Source organism: Crocodylus siamensis, chromosome 4 (assembly GCF_052110815.1).
Source record: "Crocodylus siamensis isolate JL-2025a chromosome 4, ASM5211081v1, whole genome shotgun sequence".
Taxonomy (NCBI): domain Eukaryota; kingdom Metazoa; phylum Chordata; order Crocodylia; family Crocodylidae; genus Crocodylus; species Crocodylus siamensis.
Window position 1 is genome coordinate 182,774,785 of NC_143398.1, and position 21,797 is coordinate 182,796,581.

A 21,797-nucleotide genomic window follows, 5' to 3' on the forward strand; every position below is an offset into this window, starting at 1 on the left:
CTGCCCAGAGGGGGCTTGCTGGCATCACAGTGGGGCTGCCCAGCCCGGCTTTTTAATTGCACAATAATGTACACAGTCTTAAGTAACTGGACAAACTGTATAGTTGGGATTGATTTTAAACAAGCTGTTATGGTATTAAGTGCCATTTTTCAGTTTGGGAAAGAAGCAGATACAGCCAAAGCTAAGAACAATCACTTAACATCTTAAATCTGAAGAAGCAGCATGCCATCTGGTTGTGGGTTTTAATATTCCTCTCTCTCAACCTTTCAGCAGTACCTTTTTAAGTTTTTTTTTCTGCCTGCTTTGTAGTTTCTCTTTATGCAGGGTAGGGTAACAAAAGAACTTGAAGTTTTTAATGTAAAGCATCTTCTGCACTGAGCAATTTTAAGGAAAGGTCTCCTTTGGCCTTCTAAGCTCCCTGAATCTCTGTTATTCTCCTCCAGTGCTGTCTAATCTATAGACTACAGTGCTTTTCATGGTGATGGTTTTGAAAGAAAGACATGAGAGATTCACAAGCCTGTACCTCATTCCTCTTTGGTTTTCCCCAATAGCACAAGTGCTCAGTTGCATGGAATCCAATTTGCTGTAGAAACTTGAATACCCCAAGGAGGTTTGTGCATCTCTACCCTCCAACTTCCTCTCTATGCCATGAGACCTGTGACTTCTGTAAAACTACAAATCATAGAAAAGTTTTCTGGATACATCTCTACTGTTGAGCAGCCAGTTAATAACAGTGGCTCCCACCCGCATGGTTTACTGACTAAATTACATTCCCTGTTCTGCAAAGTGCTGTCCTATTCTTTCTTTTCTTTTTGCTTATCCTATCTTCACTGAATGTGGCTTGAGCCTCAGGCAAGGTAATCGATGAAACCTTTAAAAGACTATATGCTCTTAACTCCAATCGATTTCCACTAATACTCAAAACCTTTCAGTTTGGTCACTGCATCCATAAAACAATACCTAGCTAAGCACTTTGGACTTTCTGCACCATCCTGACAGCCCACAAAAGCTGTTTCAGCTGCATGCTCATAGTTATAATGCTGGAAATGAAGCATTGCTTTCTCTGAACAATTTTTTATGCTGTCTGCAATTCTTTGAGCAAGGTTTCTTTATTTGTAGGAAAATATTCTCCACTAAAAAAGATGGGTCTCCACAACGTCGGCGAGAACCTCCTGATGTAAGTAAAATAGTAATGTTTACTTTAGAAGGGTAAAAAGATCCTAACTTAGGAGTCAAGAGTCTGTTTTTCCACTCCTGCTCCTCAAATATGTTCTAGTTTTTAAGGGTCTAAACTCCAGTCCTAAATTTAGTGCACTAAGTAATTTCTTGAACTAATGAAAAGATTCTTGAAGCAAAATATTGATCTGAATTTAGTAGCTGCTATATTTGGTTCATCTGAGGGATACAACTTGGGCTGGATCTTCTGTAATCAGTTTGGTCTCCGATTGTTACGTAGTCCAGGTTAGGAATCTGAAGAGCAGGTCTTCAGCAGGACGTTAGCAACCATGTTCCATTGTAGGCATAGAAATACACATCTTTTAGAGAAGAAAAACAGGGGATTGAAAATAAAACAAAGTTATTGCATTCTGATTGTTGCATCCCTTTAAATCCAGTAGAAATGTGACGTAACTTTAAAAGGCTCCATGACCTTTTGTGTGACTTCAGGTCACTCAGGAATTCTGGATTTAAGAGTCGAGGTAAATTTAAGATATTATACTATACTGCCCCTCTTCTGTCTAGCCAGATGGGAACCCTAGCTGAAAGCAAACTCACTGTGATGGCCCTGAATGTGCAAAAATGGTGGTATGAGCTGTTTGGGACCACTTAGAAGAGTTGTGCTTTGATTCAGAAAGAAGGGCTATGGTTTCTTTTGGGTGAACTAGTTCATGGTCTGGTGCTGTAGGACTTTGGGCCCCAGCCCTCACAGTTTTTATTCATCTGGTTGGGAAATTATATCCTTCACTTTAATGTGGACATATGATTGTCAGCTACTCATTTGTTGCCTCCTGCCTGGACTGCTGGAATGCACTCTTAGCACTGTGGTTCAAGATCCTTTTGAAGCTTCAGCTAATGCAAAATGCAATTACCTGCTGTATGCATCATTGCACTGATATCCTTGTTCCATTCAATTCAGTGCTAGTCCTACTCCATAACTGTCTGTGTTTAAATTGTACAAGAGTCTGCATCTTCTTATATTGCATCATGGAAGGTGCTTGATTTGGCACACGATGCTCTTTCCTTTTAGTGCAAGTGCTAACTCAGGCAATGTTTTAGTTGATGTTTTACCAGCATAAAAAAATAACAGGTAGACAATGTGAACAGTGTAAAGTTATTTCGGAAAGAATCAGGAGTAAAAATCAACCAGTGTAAGTTATACTTGTCTAGATGACTGTGCAGCCATCTCAGCATAGTTCTCTTATAGGAACCTGTTTCCCTGCCGCCTAATGGCATGGTGCAGTAATAACTGCCTACTCTATCCAGCTATCAATGTGTCGGTGTCCAGCTGTCCCTGGTCCTAATGTAATTTAAATTGATGTAGAAATGGATGTAAATTATACCAGGGAATTTGGTAATGTGTCTATGCCCTATGTGAGGACGCTTCCCATAGTTATATTGCCAATATTGGTCTGTGTTCTTTAATGCTGGCAATTGGAGTAGTCTTAAGGAAGTCTTGTTTCATTTAAAATAGTTTTTTAATGGATCTAAGTTTCTAGATAGTAGATTTCCTGAGTTAAAGGTCTTTTTCTTTTGGCTCCTAGGCTTCAGTGGAGTTTGTAGAAATCTCACCTGGCTACAAGTTCACCCGGAGTAAAGAACATCTCTATGTGACTCTAGGGGAGGGATTTTTTGAAATGAAAAGAACTGCTGATGAACCAGCTCCACCTATCAGTCCAAGGTAATAGAAAACAAGATCACTGGCAAGAATGCTGTTTGAGTTTCCAAATAAGCTTTCCCTAATGAACATGCTCTACATGGGCAAATAGGCCTCTGTCTAGTCCAGTTTTTACACCAATAAAAAGCTAACATGAGATCAGAATTGGTCGTGCATTGAAGGAGAGATCTTGAGTCCAACTCATCTCTTATGTGCATAAATTGGAAGACCAGTTACTTTAGGTAAGCAGACAGAATTGGACTTCTTTGCTCTGGATTTCTAATTTGTGTGAGTTCAGTGTCATATTCCTCATTTTGCAATATCTTCCTCCAACAACTGTACAAATGTCAAACAGCTGGGCATGCTTGGTAAGTTTGATAGCACCTCTGCAGGTTTTCTGCAAGACTTGCCCAATTTTTTCCAAGCCTTGCCTGCTCTTAGCCTTAATGATCTTCCAAGATCAAATGGGAGCTGACATGAGGGCTGCTATTAAAATGACTTTTATTCAATGAAGGGAGTCTGATTCCTTCTTGCCAAGGTGGGGAAGGTGGGGTGGGGTGGGATGTGGAAATGCTGTCTTAGAAGCTTTTCAAAAATAAATAACAGATAGAGAAAAATGGGAAAGCCCAGGCCTTAGGGAGAGAGAAGTGTTACTCAAGTCCTAAATGCAGGAGCAGTAAAGAGATCTGATAATCTCCACCTTTAGGAGAAGCAGTGTCTAAATACTGCTTTCTTCAAGCAGCAGTGATTTGGTGCACCCACCCTCATACGTGTGTTAATTGTCAGGTCTCATGCAATGTAAGAAGAATGAATACTTTGTTTCTGACTTGCCTTTAAAGTACCTAATTATTGCCTTCCAACCAGTCTACTTTCCAGAACTATGCTCTGTCTGTATTAGAAAGCTGAACAGTCTGGGCCTAGTCATTGTTTTGTGTAAACATGTATACTGGAGCAGTTGCTCAGGGAATAAACATGAGAAAACTTAATGATCCACTTAGATACATCCAGCTTTTTGTTTCACAACAGACGCATCATCTGCTCTGATTCAACCTGCACCAGTTTGATGTCCGTTTCCTCTTTTACTCTCTTTGCAGACCCCCTGTGAAACTTGAGACGTGAGTATTGGTTATTTGGAGGGGAGGGGTGTCAAAATGGATTGAACTTTTTTTTACCTTCTGTATGTTTCTTGTCACCACCTGCGGGGAACCTGACTTCATTCCTTCCTTTGAATGCTGCTTCTTGGTTGACTGGCAACAGTAAGATGTGCTTTTACATACAAAGTAATATCCTCATTTCTCCCTGAAGATGCACCATTTGTTGTCTTCCCATTTTGTTATGAAATGAGGGCTAGATGCTGGAATCTCAATGTACATCCCCCATAAAGGAAACAATTCTTAAATGTAAGATCTTATAAGAATGGTGTGTATGTTCAGGTGGTGTTTGGTTAGCAGCCATTCAACAGGACTGACCAGGGTTTCTTCTAAAGAGAGCTGGATACACGCAGAGGAGGTGGCTGAACCCAGCACATCCAAACCTTGTGGGAGGTGCATGCTGAGTCTAGCTCTGGTTCAGGTGCTAGTACTTATGCAAGCATGATGTCCATTAAGCTACACTCAATTGCATATATTCCTTTAAATGTGCTGATGCTTTCTCTATTACCATTGCTCTTGTGTCCATCTTAATATATGGCTGCTGATATGATGCGAGCCTGGCCCCTGCCTCTCCTTCTTTCAGGTCTTAATAGGCAGGGAGTGCCATGGACCCCAGCATTCTTTCTTGCCCGTGGCAGGGGGTTGGACGTAATGATCTGCTCAGGTCTCTTCTGACCCTACCTACTATGAAACTATGGAAGCATTATGTATATATCTGAAATGAACAGTACAATGTTCACCATCTAGTTTTTCTTGACCGCTAGGTTCCAACACCACACACAATCAGATTAAAAAGTAATCAGCCTGAAAAACAGTGTTATCTGTATGATCTGAAATTTTGTAATTCCATGCTGAGAAATGCCCCTTCTCTCTGTCATGAGAGAAGAAATCCTTTAAGACAAGGAATAGTACAAAAGGTGCCTTGACCAGCTAATCAAATTTCCAGAGTTGTGGGCTGGTCCCTTTTGGAGTTGCAATAGTTGGGGAACTCCACCAAACATAGCACAAAATTAAACTGGAGACACTAAGGTGTTCCACTTCTTCCCCACGGCTCAGATTCTGATCAGCGGCTGTCTCTATTTGCAGCCTCTCTCCCAATCACTGAGGCAAGTGGCATACCAGCAGAGGGGTAAAACCTGCTTTTCGTCTGAGTCTTCCTGTACTGAAGGGAATAGGAAATAAATTGCTGTGGCCAAAAGGATGTAAAAGGAAGCCCCAGTGTGCAATAAACCCTCAGCCTCTGTAGTAAGGTAGAGTGGGGAAAGGAATTAGAGTCCTATCCTACAACATCTCTTTTTCCCAATTTATGTGGGCTGAAGCAGCAGGGAGAATGAAGAGCTAAGACCAGCTCCAGCCAGAGCATTCTGATAGTGATATTTTCCCCATTTTCACCCCTGGTCCTTCTGATGCAACAAGGTGGTCCCAATAGCAGGCCCTGGGTGTGATGAAGGGATGGTGTATCTTTGTAGGGAAGATATTGTTGCTGACTTGGAGGAACAGGTTGCCCAGCTGACGGACATGTTGGAGCAGCTATGCAGAGATCACAAGGCCTCTCAGAAACAGGCAGGTCCACTGGTTGTTGCCTTTCTCTTTCTAGAAAGTACGCTACAAATCCCAGTCGCTCATAAAATAGACTGAATAGGCCATGCAGAATGTCCTGGATCCTTTCAGAATGGTCCACAGAGCCCAGCTGGCCAAATTACATGTAAATGATTCAGTGTCCAGAGGAAGGGCACTGTCTAGTGCTTTTCCCAGAGATGCAGAAGCCAAGGCACAGAGGGTGTCTATACCAATGATTCTTAACTGGGGTGATAAAAGATCCCCTTGAGCCCCTGTGCAAGATGGTAAGTGCCCTCTTTCCCCCAGTTCAATGTTCCATGCCTGCCCCAGTGTCCCAAAGACAAGCAGTGTCCACAGCTGCTCTTCTCAGGACTGCCACTGCTGTTCTCCCTCACCCCCCAGCAGCCCCGGTACAAGTTACCCCCAAGCTCTGAGCAGTGTGCTTTGCTGTAGGGCTGTGGAGGTGTGCTTTCCAAACTCTTCCATGCTCCCAGAGCTTGACAGGAGGGGCCACAGGTGCAGATGGCTCTAGTCACCAGTGTGCGAGAGCCTTGAGCATGGGCTTCAGCTGAAGGGACCACATTTACCCCTCAGGTACAGACTAGAGACGGGGAGAAGGCAGAAGATGGAAAGAACAGGGCACAGCAGGGTGAAATCCTGCCCCTGCTACCTAACACCGGATAAATTGGTGGTTCTCAAACTTTTTACCCTCAAGGCTCCCTTCATAACTGTTGTGAGTTTAGATTCTAGCACAGTGATTATCAATCAGGGTTACACTAAATCATAAAAATTATGGAGGAAGTCATGAGACTAAAAAGCTTGAGAACCAATAGTCTATCCCATTTCTGCAGCACTCCCGGGAGCACCACTCCACACGCACTAATTCCAGAAATGAAGCAGGGAAGCTTCCCTGCTCTTCTATCTCCAGCATGCTCAAAAGTAGCAGGAGGAAAGTGATGTCGACTGCCTCATTTCTGGGGTTGATCCACACAGAACAGGAGTGGGTGGATGGGGCATGGTGGACAGTGGTATTCCCTTGGGAGCACCATGAAAGCAGTATGAACATACCCTGAACGCATATTTATCCAGGTATGTAGATATGTATTCATCATGGGCAACAGCAGCTTTTGGGCAGGTGGGATTTTTAAAACCACCTGAGTTCATAGGTGTTTTGCTGTCTTGTGCACCTTTGGAGCTCTCGCATGGAATAGCCCTTCTGCTTTAAGTTCTAGAAGTGTACTTTGAATTGCTCTGATTTCAACTGGTGACACTATACAAATGGGCCATCTCTTGGGAAAAGAAAAGTATCTTGCAAAAGCATCCAAGGATTCAAAGGTTTCCATATTGTTTAATGGTAAAAATGGTGGAAAAAAACTTCAAGATTGGAATTGCAGTTTAATGGGTTAGGTGTAGTTCTGAGCCCATCTCAGGCCAGATTTCAGTAGCCTGCTTGGAGATATATTTCTAGCAGAAGTTTTCTTCTGCTGCTGATGACAAGGTAGGTATGTTTGCAGCTTAGTGATGACTACTAGGGGTGTGTGGAATTTAACTGGCTGTTTCGTTTTGATACTGTTTTGACCAATTTCGAGGTTGAAACAGCAAAATTGGAACAAAGGCTTTCAAAATAGCCCTGAAACAAAACAAGGCTAGTTGAAACGTTTCAAAAGTCGAAATGTTTCGACCATAGGCTGGGGATGGGAAGTCAGTCCAGCAGGGCTGACTTTTCATCCCCAGCACAAGATCTGGCAGGGGACAGGGAGTCAGCCCAGCTAGCCCTCACATTAGATCCCCTTCCTCAGTGCTAGATCACACCGGGGGAAGGAGGCAGCCCAGCTGGATCGTGCCAGGGACGGTGAGGCAGCCCAGCCGGGCTGTTTCCCATGCCCTGTGCTAGATCACATGGGAACGGAAGGGATGGGGATGGGAGAGGAGCCCAGCTGGGCTGGCTTGGCGCCCCAGTGTGATCTAACATGGGGGATGCATGATGTAGCATGGGGGATGGGAAGTCAGCCCAGCTAGGCTGACTTTCCATCCCCAGTGAAATGTTGAAACAGCTTCGAAACACCCTTTCTGTTTTGCCAGAATGGAACAGCTGTTTCGACTCAAAATTAAATTTGAAACTGAATGCTGTTCCCTTGAACCATCAAAATGGAATGTGCCATTTCGCACAGCCCTAATGACTACTTCTTTTCTTTGAAGATGGAAACTGAGATGGAAGAAAAATGTAATGAGATTCAAAAGGAGCACGAGACTAAGATCAGGTATGGTTGCTATGTTACACGAAGAGAGAAAACACATACGTGTGTGCATGCATGTGCACACACCCACGCACACTTCTAGTTGTCTGTATAAGGACTTACATATTGTATGGATGGGTTAACAAGACAGCGTCTGATGGAGTGAACGTGGGTTCATAATCTTGTGCTATATATAATGCACATAAACTTGCTCATCTAACAAAAAACACATTGCAATGCTGCCTCATTAACCAGAGAGAGAGGTAGGTAGTCATGTTAGCCTGAAGTCAGTCAGAAAGCAGAATAGTTATGCACCTTCATAGACTACCTACGTTGCTTTCTGATATATGCATCTTATTTATATATAGACATGCACTTGTCAGTCACATGATGTAACCACATCACCACTATGAATTTTAGGGTAGTCAGAGGAGAACTTCTGTGTCATAAGGATACCTGTATCTATGTGGTTTGCTTGTATGTTACTTCTGTAGGGAACTCCAAAAGACTCACAGTTCAGAACTGGCTGAATTACAGGAATGTTATAGGAAAGAGCTGAGAACCGAGAGGGCGACTGCACAAGAGAAAATGGGTATTGCTATGCAAGTAATGATCTGTGTTTTCAAGGTTACTTTGTGAGCTGCACACATCAACTGAGTTCTCCTCTGGCTGCTTCACTCTGTCCTCCATGTTTGATGGTGGATGCTAATAGAGTTGGAAAAGGACTGTTGCCAGTGGGCAGCAGAGGGAGGTAGAATTGTTAAAGATGAATGTGCGGTGTAGGAGAGTGCCCTATCTCTGAAATGTCGGGGTTATGTTGAAAAAATAAATAGACCTGGTTGAGAGGTGAATTTTGAGTAGGGGCCGCATTTGAGGCAGAATCAAAGCTGTTGACCAGATCCAATGGCACCGAAGCCTTATATGGGTGTTCTTGAAAGATTTTACTCCAGATAAGGCCTCATCCATTTTCTTGATTGATCAGGTATCTAAGCAAATCATGACATCCAGGGAAAGCTTACCTGGCATTTTGTTGAATGCTGTTTTGTGGGGCCTGGGATAAGATGCAGAACCCATTCTCCTGTGACTTCTATCCAGGATTTTAGTATAAATCCCAATTGCTGAGACTTGGATTATTAAAATTGCCATATTCCATAATTGTGTCCTTCTGTCTTGCTCAGAGGGGTTGGAGAAGCAATACAAATACTTGAGGAATGCATTCCGGATGTATCAGGTAAGATTTCAACTACCCCGCAGTGATCCTTGAAAGTAGGTGAGGCCCTGTTAGTCTAATGACTTTAATGGGAGGTGTTTCCCTGCTCTGTTCTGTTTTCTGTGTATGAGGGAGGGAAGTATATCAGAAAGCCAGAGAAGAGGCGTACGCCCTCTGAATCATGGAGCATAACTTCAAGTGCTTCTAGAGGTGGTGAAATGTCTCTCCTAAGAAGGATAAAGTCATACTCAGAGACCACAGATGCTGCTACTTGTTGAAACATCTTCCTCCTGCTGTCACTGTCTCCTAGCCTGAAGCAGAACACCCTTGTAAAGTTCTCAGGAGGAACAGATACAGAAATAATTACAAAGTGTTTTTTGTAGTATAAGACAGAGTCAGTAGGGGAGATGCAGGAGTCTTCAATTTGTTGGAAGGGTTTCTGCAAATGCATATAGTCTCTTTCCGTCCTACTCTAAGACAAGGGCTTCTCTTTATGTAGGACAGCATTTCTGATGAAATGGAGGAGAAGTGGCTGCGAAGGCAGGCAGAATGGAAGAAGAGTGAGAGGACTGAGCGGGAGAAGGCACTGCTACAGCAAAGTAAGGAATGACATTTGGCTTTACAAACCGGAGGATTGGGTTTTTTCGAGGGATGGGGAGGAAGGGAGGCAGAGTCCCCAGGTGTTAGGACAAGTATTTTTCCCCAAAAGGGAGACTTGGGTAGAAGTGTAGCAAATCAAAATAAATAAGGCATAAGTAGATCTACGTACTGCACCTCCTCCAAGTCCCCTTGCCAATATGGTCATTGGTTTCACATTTCCTTTGTTGGCTGCTAGGCTTGCTTTACTTTTCCCAGATTACCCCAATCATTTTCAGATATTTTGGGGTCTGGCTGCTTTAAAACAACCAGGTGCTCTTGATTATGTCCTTTTCATTCACTGAATAAAATACCAAGTTGCTTTAGTGTTTGCAATCTGTCTATGACTTCTAAGAGATGTCCTTTGTTCAATCCCTGATTAGAAAAAAGTACTCCTGGGTTGAGATCAACCATGCAACTTCAGGGATTTAAAAACAGCATGGAAATAACCTTTTAGTGGTAAATGTGAATGAGGTCTTAGGATAGAAGAGATGTTTTCTCCATAAAGTCACTATAGGAATGCTCTCCCTTCTTTCCTGCTGGCCCACTGAGTGGGAAATGCACCCCTGATAGAAAGGCACTCCAGGTTACATTGCACATCACACGTTAACTATGTAATTGAGCTTTGCAGGGTGATATCAGTGACTACTCCAGAGTTACCTTATGGAAGAGAGGAGGAAAAAATACAGTGACTGGAGAAATAACAGAGCACACATGCACACGCTGTAGAAATGGGAGGTGACTGTGAGAACATTCCTCTTCAGGGCCGTCCATGATGCATTTTGCCATCCAGCATACAGGTGCCACAGTATTAGTGGTGGAGAATGGCTGCATGTTGACAGAGTCCATCCAGATATGGTGCACTGCTGCATGTTTGTATTCCTAATCTGTGAAATGCAAAAGGATTAATAGGGAGTGGCCCATCATATCTTTGCATGTTTTTCCACAGAGCAGGCATTGATGAAGAATTTTATGAAGGAAATAGAGGAAATAAAGAAGTTACATCAGGAGAATAGTTCCATGACAGAGAAACTCTACCAGCAAGAGAGAGAGGTAACTAGCTCTGGGAAAGAATGAAACTTCTGAAGTCACATGTTTATTTGCAGTTTCTCCTGAGCTGTTGGTGCCAAGAAGCAAGGATATAATAAATGCATGAATTTTTCTCAGGCTCCCATTGCACAAGACTTCTAGGAGCCTAATGCAATATAATTATGTGTAGAGAGATTGCATGTAGCATGGTAAAGTAAATGACAACCATAACTGGCAAACAGGAAAACACAATACTGTGCTCACCTGAACTGTCATTTATTGTGTTACTTCCTGGCAGACTCAGAAGGCTTGTTTGGGCATCTCTCAAAGCTGATCCAATACTAAAATCACTATGCTGCTATCAATACATTTTGGAGTAGGGATTTGGTAAGGCTATCTCATCCATAGATCTCAGATGTAGGTAAAAGGCTGGCCCAAACATGTGAAATGGGTCTATGGTGCTGACGAATAGAAGTCAGATCTTCTGATATCACCCAGTGTCCTATTCATTGGACCATCCCAACCTAATCAACTAGTAAGGTGCTAGTGAAGGAGGGGTCTTGGGTGTTCTCTCAGCATGCACTTACTATAAAAGGGGGATAATGACCCATCTTCCTGGAGTGTTACAAGATGGAAGTGGTGTTTAACACTGTGTAAATGCTATATGGTGGCATCCATTACATTTTTAGTGGTCACTGATGCTGCTTTAGCAATAGACTCCTGGTGTCTGCAGGTTTCTCCTCTTACTTGCTTCCCAAAGAGCGCCTTCCTCAAAGTTATGATGGTCATTTTATCTTTCACTTGTTAGTGTGGGAATTGTTCTAATTGTGGTTTCTTCTTTATACCTTCAAATGTAAAGTTAAATCCTGAACTTTATTAAGAGGGGTGTCAGCTTGGCAACCAAGTTTGAGGCCGTAGAACATAAGAGGAGAAGCTGAGGGAGGCAAAGTGACAGTTGTGGCAGAGCAGGTAAATTATCAGACTTGAAGAGGAGGGAAGTGGTGGACATAAGCATAGGTCAAACTAAAGTTAAGGCAGAAGACATAATGGTGAAAACATACAAAAATTTTCAGTGTGACAGAAAAGCAGGTGTACAGATTCAAGGAAGGGGGTGGAGTATGGGCAATAGTGATTGCAGCTGCAGTACTTTGCTACAGCTGATTATACCAAGTGGTGTTGTTGGTTTTTGGGTGTTTTTTTTTTCTTGGCAGCTCCTCTTGAGCCATTTGAAATATTGTGTGATCCCATCTTGAATGTGAGAAACCAAGCAGCCCTACCCATTAGCCAGCTGCCATCAGACAAGTAGGGGCGTGCAAAATTTTATTTGGATTCAGATTCAACCAGAATTGGGGACAGTGATTCGATCTGTTGATTCAGATCGCTGTCCCCGATTCGATTCGGCCGAACCCAAATCTGACAATTTGATGCTGATTTGGCGAATCACTGATTCGGACATAGGCACAGCTTTAAAAGTTTTTTCTTTTACCTTGAGGTAGCAGCACGGCTTGTGATCACTGCAGTGCTGCGGTGGATGGAGTGTCCCACAGCAGCACAGGGGGATCTCCAGTGTGCTTGGCAGCGAACCCAGAAGCGGACTAGATATCAGGGTGATATCAGTGGACTTCTGGTCCACTTCTGGGTCTGATGGGGAGCACACTGGGGGGACCCTGGGTGCCCCCCAGACCCACAAGTCACAAGTTGCCGAGCCAGGGGGGTGCAGATGACCCCCCCAGCACACTCCCTGGTGGACTTGGAAGTGCTCTGATCCACTTTCGGGTCTGCTGCCGATCACACTAGGGAGCCCCCCGTGCTTCTGTGGGACACTGCAGCTGCCCAGTGCTGCAGCATTCAGAGCCCCTGCTACCTAGAGGTATGTAGAAAAAACATTTAAAGCTATATCTACGTGTGAATCACCAAATCTGTCCAAATAGATTCAGAGAGATTAAAGGGTCCTCTGATTCCATTCGGATTTGGAGATTAAGCCAATGAATTGGGCCGAATTTCTGCTGAATCAAATCGGGGACCGAAGCTTTGCACAGCCCTACAGACAAGGACCGAGTACTCTAAACACCAAGAAAGGAGGGTAACCTGGGTTAGACCCCTTAGTAACAGGATATTTCCTTTCAATCCCAGGTGTCGTAGGAGTGAGGAATGGTAAACACCTTTCAATTAACCACTTGCTTGTATTTCTGCTGAACAGTTTGAAATAACTTGTTGACTTGTTTGTTCAGATTGAAGCTGGTGTTTGCCATCAAGCATAGAAATGTTAGATCTGACCTTTGTACAAACTGTGTTGTTTTCAGGAGTTTATTAAACAGCGCCAGGAAGATGTGGCAAAAATAGAAGACTTGCAGAAGTGCAGGGAGGTAAGTATGGAGCAACTGTATGCCATTTGGGACATGCTGGTTTGGGAGTAGCGTGCTATCACCAAGCACCTGAAGGGAATTGGGAGAGGTTTTAAGCTTGTGAGGAGTACAGGCTGCAGTATCAAGAAGTCTGTGTCTATGGCTGATCTTCCCCAACTGTGAAGGGCGTTATCAAGCTAGAGAGCACAGACTATTAAAATAAAGCAGAAGCACCTTAGGCCGTGTGTAGATGAAACAAGATAGGTATGGGGTGTGGGGGGGTTTGTTTTTTTTCTTAGAAAGGTCCTGTGGTACTCTCTGATCACCTTCCACTGTGTACACTGCCCCTAATTATAGGAGAAGGACAATTTAGTGGAGTTAATGGCAACTTGCATATGAAAAGAGAGCGTCATTCTGGTTCTTTGACAGCAGTGTTCTCTTGGTCCTTCTAGAACACCTACACTCTACCCAGAAAAGACCGACCCAGAGGGCACGGCTGGCCCGCCAGAGATAGCTAACTTGTCTGAAAACTCTAAGGATTTAGTGCATGCACTAGGCCATCTAGATCAGTGTTTCTCAACCTGTAGGTTGTGACCCAAAATGGGGTCAGGGTCACAAGAATATATGAAAGGGTCACAAGCAAACTTTTAAAAATGGTTCAACAAACTTTAAAAAAATGGATTCTACTTTAAAGGAAAAAAATGTGGGAAACCGTGCCTTTTCCCATGCAGGCTGGCAGAGCTCCAGCCTGCAAGAGGCTGCTTGGGGCCTCCCATGCTCTACACACACCTCACCCCGCCCTACGCACTGGGAAGCTGGGGCCAGGGGCCAGTGGGTTGGGAATGAGAGGCACTGGGTTGGGACTGGTCATCAATGTTTACAAATGGGTACTGGTGCAAAAAAGGTTGAGAACCACTGATCTAGATCCATGGCAGTAACTTAAGAGCTGGACTTCCCCAGCCAACCTTTAGAGGGAGCCCAGGAAAATGACTCCCTCTTTACATGTAGCCTAGTCCTCTGTGACCTTCAGCCTCCATAGCTTTGTGTGGGAAGGAGAAATCAAGCCCATATGCTGAAATTAGGCTTTACCTCCACGTAGCCAAATTAAATAAGGGGATATTGCAAGTAACTAACTGGATCCAAAGAATGGGAACAAATCTGCCCTGTAAAAGCAGCATGTAAAGTAGAATACAGCAAGTCTTTGCTTCTGTTCAGCCTGCTGCTGTCTCCCCTCCCACTCCTTCCCTTCCCCCTTCCACCAAGTGGTACCAATAATGTCACTAGTAGGTAACTCAGGGGGAGTCAGGGAGGGAAAGAATATGGCTATTAAGGGCTGGCTGGAACTATGTTGTATAGTGTGCTATAGATGTTAAAGTGTGCTGTAGCTAAAGGAGACCATGATTTTTTTTTATCTGATGAAGAAGCTGGAAATAGATTTGAAGGAAAAGAATAAAGCACTTGAAGCGCTCAGCTCGGCGCTGCACATGACCCAGTTGGAACTTCAGAATGAGGTAAGAAGAGCTGGCGGGAGCCTGTAGTGCAAGAAGTCATGAAAACAGGGTTCTCTGCTGACTTTCTTGGGGTTCCACCAGTAGGACCACAGGAAGCGGTGGCTGCTTTATATGGAGTCACCGAGATTCCACTGAGCTGTGTAAAACACCATGCTCCTTCCTGTACCCTCAAAGCCATGCTGAGCAATAGCTTCTGAGACCAAGTAGATTATTTCACTTCCATATGGACCCATTATCCTGATCTATACAGTCTGCTCTTTCTGAATGAATGTAGTAATGAAGGTACCAACCAGTGGCTTGTCTTGGTGGCAGTTGGAAATTCATAACGGTGGAGATGGGCCTGTGCTGGAGACGATAGATGGATCACAGGCGTTGGCTGTGGTCCCCATTAATAGACTATTTCCTCAGGTTGTATAACAGCCATCCCATGATTACAGCAGACTATTAGGGAATGGAAAGGGACACGAGCAGATAACTGCATGCCTGAGGGTCAGAAGAGCCACAGACAAGGAGTGGAGATTTCTTAAATGGAAAGGCAGAAAGGCATCAGCGTTCTTTCCCTTATAGGGAAAACTGGATGCTTCAGTGCTGACAGCATACATCAAAACCCTGATCCATTGCTAGGTAGCTTGAAGGACTTGGCAGAGATGTTTAAGCTTAGGGAAGGCATAGGCTGCAGTACTGAGAAGTCTGAGCCTCATAGTGTACACCAAAATCCTGACTTGCGAAGTGAAGGTAGAAGTGCATTGCTCACATGTACTATAGCACAGCTAATGCATAACATCATACTGATCTAAACTATGCTGCTTACAGAAAACTGTGTAACTTAGACCAGTTCCACCCTCGGCTCTTTGAATGTCTGAACTTAGCCAGGAAGCTTGCAGATACCTAAGATGTCTAAGCATATGTGTAGGGTGAGGACACAGCCGTTCAGACTTCACCTGAATTTCTTTGCTTCTATGTATTTTAATCAGACTTTCTGCTGTGAAGAGAAGCCCTCCTTCTTCCTCCCTCCCATGTGTTCTGTCAGGTGTGCTGACTTTGGTAACAAAATGCTCATGCTTTTTAATTCTGTTAACACCAGCGAGCCAATGTGGCTGCGAATAAGTGAGCTGGCTTCTATTCAAACTTGTGTACTACATTTCCATGTGGAATGGGCCCCACTGCTGCACTGTCACAGCCCAGCTTCCGTTACCAGCATACAATGCCACCAACAGCAATAGGATTACCAGGTGTCACTGGGGACATGAAGTAATGACCAGGACTTTACACTGAGGCCCTTGGTCTTCAGTAATACTTTGATCCCATCATACGTGTGGAGGACTGTTAGTTGAAGAAAACAGGCAAGGCACAACTTTTAGAATCCTCCAAACACTTGAAAGTCCTTTAAGCCCTGTTGATTTTTCAGCACAGACTAGACTCCCAAGTACCTACATTACTTTTTATAGTGGAATTTATTTTACTAAGTCACATGGAGGCTTTTGAAAATATTGTCTTAAGTAACATTTTATTTTATAAACTGTTCACATTTGATCTGGAGATGACTGCGAAACAGCATTGATTTCCCTCTTAGTTGGCTCAAAGTAATTTCTCAGACCAGAATTCCACTGCAGCAGTCTACAAACACATGGATCAGTTTCTCTGAGCTGGAATATAGTGATCTCAAAGTGTGGATTAGTTGGAGCAGAGACAGAGTTAAGGGGGTATGGATATTGTCCAAACAACAAATAGGCTTGTGTTTAAGCTTGGTGTCAGAATAGTTTGCATCTCGGACATTAAGTTCTGTACTTTTTTCCTGACTGGGATTTTAACTGGTAGGTGTAATAATCCCTGTCTTTTGGATAAGCACTCCTGAACTTAAGTTATTACCATGAAAAACCTTTGCAAGCCACCTTCCTTTCTCTTAATCAGAGGAACAATGTTGAATTTGGGAGGCTAGTAGTAGATGCAGGAGTTAGAGGCTGCAGGGTGTTGAGTGGAACACAAAATGGAGACATGGGAGAGGCTAGAGTGAGGATCAGATATTGGAGGTCTGGGGAATCCAGCCACAGATGTTACTGAAGCAGAATATGTTTACCGAGTTTACAAGCATATGCAAAGGCAGAAAGGCATAGATCAGGGATACCTGCTACCCAGATATCCTCTGTGCTGAGGATATCTGTTTTAATACTATGCAGTAAGGCCTTGTCTCACCTAATGAGAAACTCCCTCACGCTAAAGAGCTCTTTCAGAACTGATGAACGTGTCCGAATATGCAAGCTCTCACTGCTTCCATTGTTTGTTCTTTCTAGAGCTTGCAGTTCTCCAGCAGAGTTTTCCCATGCTTTTCTTTGACATTCTATTAATATCTACTTCTGCATTCAGACTGTCATGGTAGGGGGTAGATTTTCCCCTTGGTTTCACAAGAGCAGATCTTCCATTAATGGAAATCTACTAGAAAGACTTACAACTATTCACTTCTACGGTCTTTCAGAGGATCTCTACTACTGTTAGCTGGCTCTTGTGACTAACAAGCTTCTGTGCTTGTTCTTTTGCTTTCTCTCCAAGGTGCATATGCATCCTCTCCCCATTGCATTCAGCTTGACAAGGGCTTGTTACAATACAAATACTGTTTGCCAGGTATAATCCAGCCAGTTATGTACCCGAGGAGGGCTAGACTATTCTGTTTCATCTTGCGGTAAATTGTCTTTAATAACCCTTGAAGAATTAGTTTTATGGAGAATAAGCTGAAAGACCTTAGTAGCAGGGATGGTCTGTTGCCTGGCTAATTATTACTTAGGTATATTCATTGGCATTCTGTTTGCAGGGGTATGAATGTTGTGGCAGCTTTAGAAGCAAAAAGGAAGTGAAAGGCAAGTGAAATTAAGTGCCGCTTTGACTGGCAACTGGGACTGACTCCCCCACTTTGCTCTTATGACTGAGTCTTTGGAATGGGCCCCACTGCTACACTATCACTGCCCAGCTTTCATTCATGTTTCAATCATCATGGACCTTAGAACTTGAGTTACTTAATGTGCACGTGCATGTACACACGCATGTGCTCGCACTCTTGAGCTGTGCGATGTTAAAAAAAACAAGGAGGTGAGGGATACCAGCTTGCTTATAGTTCAAAACTTTCTCTGGTTAGACTGGTGCAGACTGATTTCTCCAGATCCTTAATCCTTGTTGCTATTTTGGATCTTCCAGCTGTGATGCTGTTCAGCTGTAAGAGGAAGACAATAACTAGTTGGTATTGCTTTTTCCTCAGAGAGCCAATGTGCTAGCACTGGAGAGAAGTATCCAGAGGAGAATCTCGGTAGCTGAAGAAAAACTCGAAATCAGTTCTGCAAACTTGGCAATGGAAAATATCAGTCTGAGGTAGGAGTATAATGTCATAATATAGAGAAATAACTCAAAGCATGGTCAAAGAAATAATTTAGAATTAACTCACAAGAACAGCAGGGTTCATACTGGAGTGTGCATGCTTCTTACCTGCATAACTGCAGAGCTTTTTGGTGTTGTCTTTGCTTTTAGTAACTGCCATAAGATCAGTTACAAATGAGCTTAGTTAATCCATGAGCACTGCTTAAGCACAGTACATCTCTGTAAGATAGATGAGGCTTATGATTAATCAGTGCACCTCATAGCTTTTATATCTCTTTGTGTCAGATACAAAGAAACTTGAGAGAAATGAGTGTGGGAGTCTACCTCCAGGTCTGAGCCCTCAGTCTAGAGTCTGAGTTAGCAGCAATCAATGCATAAGCATGTTATAGCTCGCTTTTGTTGTCCTTGCTCCCCCTACTAGGCTGCTTTGTGATAGGTGTTTTTATATCTAAACTTTCTCATACCAGAGCCAGTTGCCCACTGATTTCTGGCAGGATGCCTTCCTTTGTCCAGCCCAAGAAGTCACCCCTTTCCTCCACTTCTGGTGACTCGAGACAAGAATATGAGGCACCAAAGAGGCCACCACCTCCAAGAATACCAACACTGCAGTAGGTGCGGTTCCATGGGATTGAACATTGCCCTGGTTTTGCTGCCAGTCTTGCCTCTACCTCCTCCACTCATTGCCATGTCAGATCTTCATGTGCTGCATGGTCAGGCTGATCAGTCTACTAACTGAACCACAGTAAGAGACCTCACATTACTGAAGGAATCAATTGACTGTGAAAACTAGTGCCCTATGTCTCTAATATTTGCAACTGAAACTCTGCAGCTTTGTAGCACTCTGAAGAAAGCAACCATACGTTGCAGTTTTACTGAGGCAATTATGAGTATTTTTCATGTAATTCCTGGTGTTGCACAAATTTCCTTCAGGACATCTGGAATGTCCTGGTTTTTATTGAATCAGTATTTGATTCTTTTATAACTATTAAAATATTTGATGAATAGAATTCAAGATGGTGGCTTGAATTTCTGTTCTGTCTATTGGACCATCCGTTCCAGATAATGTTTGAGTAACATGATAGCTTCCACACAAGTGCACTCCAAAGCAAGCCGTAATGGCTTTATTCTGAAGCATCAGTAGTCCCATTTAGATAAAAATGACTGAGGAAAAAACCCTTTTATGGAAGAAATTCACACGCATGTGGGGATCACTTACAGCTGGTCTCTGCCTCACTGACATGGTTTAAAAAGTGCACTTTTCTTTTGTAGGAATTTTTCCCCACCTCCAAACATGTCTTAATCTATGTCCTGGTATGATTGCCTTAACTTGGTGAAACAGATTGGCTGGTTTTAGATTCCAAGCCTAAGTGATGTGCAAAATGGAGCCCAAACGGAGGGGCTTAGGCTGAATTGTTTAAAATACATTATATAGTTTCAACCATTACGAGCATTGATGTAAAGGAGAAAAGTCTTTTTCCCCATTGAAGCTACCCAGATTACCAGAATTTTGAAATGACTAAAACGGGGGCTGGCAACCAGCACAGGGAATTGAGTGGTCACCAGGGATCCTGGTTTTCTGTTTGAAAATTGCAAATTCTCTGGTTAAAACTGCAAAGTCTGCAATTAAAACAAAGGGCCACTATATCTATCTAGAGATATTGATATCTATAGAGATCTAGGTATCAGTTGAACACAATGTTTTATTGATCTATTTACAACTTTAAAGCAATTTGGAAGCCTGCCAGTACCTCAATCACTATAATAAATTCTAAATACCTATATATTTTGGCATTTGATTTTGTTTTTTTCCATCATGGAAAAATCAGAGCTGCTGTGGCCCCCCTCACTCACCAAGACGTGGGTCCAACTGTGGTTGCCCCCCCTCTCCCCCCCACAACTGCTTTGAGGTGCTAAGCAGACATGATATGCTATTGCCCCTCATTCCCAAGTCACAACCCTGCTGCCCAGCCAATATGAACCTAAACTGGAACCTGTAACTGTCTTATAGTTTTTAGCAAAGACTTTATATTATTTTCTCTTTTTTTTGTGTAACTGCCGCGCGGCACTCTCACATTTATGTAACCTTGAAGTGGACTGTTAATCAAAATGAATGCTTTGTACTTTTCTCCACTGGCATTAAGCTACACATGCGCATTCTGTAAATTTCATTTCTTATCTAAAAGTGTCATTTTTGCAGAAATGAAACTTATGTAGAAAATCTGCCTAGCAATAATTATGTAAAAGAAAATTATCCTATCTGTATACTATAGTTAGTGTCATAGAGGCAGTCCAACAAACATTTATAAAAGAGGCAAAAAGCAGGAAGCAGCAGAGACGACAACTGGAAAACTCTGTGGGCCTGATCACCCCGCAGACCGGTTCTCAGCCTCCCCGCCTGGGCGTATCCCAGCGAAGATAAAGGCCTCAGAAATCCGACAACTGACAACGATTCACTGTGTTACAGTATTGCTTTGTGTTTCCCAATTATGAGCCGTTGACCAGTTCTGGGACTTAAGGAGCCAGCAGCCGCACCTAGCTTTGGACTTGTTCCACTGTTGGAACGCAAGGGCTGGCTCTGGAACCTCGTGAACCAACGGACACCCTATAGACTATCCCATTCATGAGCTGTTGACCAGTTCTGGGACTACGGAGTCGGCAGCTGCTGCCTCTGGAACCCCGTGAACCAACAGACCCCTTTAGTATCCAGCATACTGTAACTGAAGAAACGTCGGAGACTCCGCTTCTCGACTGCCTCTCATCGTAGCTTAGACAGCATATCTACGCTCGCTATACTTGTATTTACTGCAACTTCGTTCCAACCGGCCTCCCCTCTTACTTGTAAGAGGGTGAGGCCAGGTGAGTGAATAAATCTTTTTATTTTACTCTATATCTACTCCGTAATAACTTTTATAACTAACATTCCATATCAATGAGCCGTTGACCAGTTCTGGGACTTAAGGAGTCGGCAGCCGCACCTAGCTTTGGACTTGTTCCACTGTTGGAACGCAAGGGCTGGCTCTGGAACCTCGTGAACCAACGGACACCGGATAGATTAAGAGACACTAACTACTTACTCTAAGTCGTCTACTTGTGCCAACTCGGCGAACCTCGAGGGCGGCTAAGAGCTACCTCAATCCCGCCCCACAAGCCGCGCGCTCGCACAACTCCGCAAAGCCCGCGGCTCCCCTAAGCGGTGCCGGAGCCGCTAGCCCGGCATTTCGCCACAGAACCAAACCATCATTTGTCCTGTTCTGTTGAACCACAATGGGAACCAAACCACAAAATATCACTGGGGTCACCAGTTAGAATTGTGTTACTGGTCAGACCAGGGCTACTGGTTAAATGGGGGTCACTAGTTACCCCACCAGTCAGACTGAGGTGTTCAGTCTTCATTAAAACAGCCTGTAATAATTTTTTAAAACTATAAAAACCGCTGGCTCATGAAAACACATAAAGATAAAATGACAGACTCACTGCTACCATGAAGACATGCCTCCCTTCTCTATCACGAATCCTGGGATTTTCTCCGAATTTGCCATTTCTATCGCACTTTTTTCTCTTTCATTCCTTTAGTCTGTACAATTAAAAGAGAATGGAGTTAAATGTAGGTAAATAGATGTAAATAAATACTACTGCTTTCTTAGTGGACTCTTATTCTTACAACTGCTTAAGGTCAACTAGTTCCAAATACCCATTTCCAAAGTTTGCTTTACACTTTATGCAGTTGTAGCATGTAGGAGGTGGAGAGGGAGGGGGGCAGGCTCCTACAGACTGCAAAGCAATGGGAGGCTGGGGGCATGCCTGCAGGGGCTGTGAAGGGGTTGAAGGCTTGAGGCAGGCTCCCTGGCTGGGAGTGGGCTGTAAAGAAGTCCCTAGACAGTCT

The 21,797-nt window shown here is 43.6% G+C and overlaps 1 protein-coding gene across 1 annotated transcript; it reads left to right on the forward strand.

Moving 5' to 3' along the window:
• The first annotated feature begins 1,120 nt into the window (after window positions 1-1,120).
• FLACC1 (flagellum associated containing coiled-coil domains 1) lies at window positions 1,121-20,170 on the forward strand. The gene is made up of 11 exons (XM_090045122.1): window positions 1,121-1,177; window positions 2,760-2,896; window positions 3,899-3,987; window positions 7,783-7,844; window positions 8,999-9,051; window positions 9,530-9,629; window positions 10,616-10,719; window positions 12,999-13,061; window positions 14,462-14,551; window positions 17,799-17,908; window positions 18,382-20,170. The coding sequence occupies exons 4-11, from the start codon at window positions 7,811-7,813 to the stop codon at window positions 18,524-18,526; spliced, it is 699 nt and encodes a 232-aa protein (XP_089901248.1). The 5' UTR covers window positions 1,121-1,177; window positions 2,760-2,896; window positions 3,899-3,987; window positions 7,783-7,810; the 3' UTR covers window positions 18,527-20,170.
• Window positions 20,171-21,797: the final 1,627 nt, after the last annotated feature.

Coding starts and splice junctions, on each gene's coding strand:
- FLACC1 (XM_090045122.1), top strand. CDS start 7,811: ATGAGATTCAAAAGGAGCACGAGACTAAGATCAG. Junction 9,630..10,615: donor GAAGGCACTGCTACAGCAAA/GTAAGGAATGAC, acceptor GTTTTTCCACAG/AGCAGGCATTGATGAAGAAT. Junction 13,062..14,461: donor ACTTGCAGAAGTGCAGGGAG/GTAAGTATGGAG, acceptor TATCTGATGAAG/AAGCTGGAAATAGATTTGAA.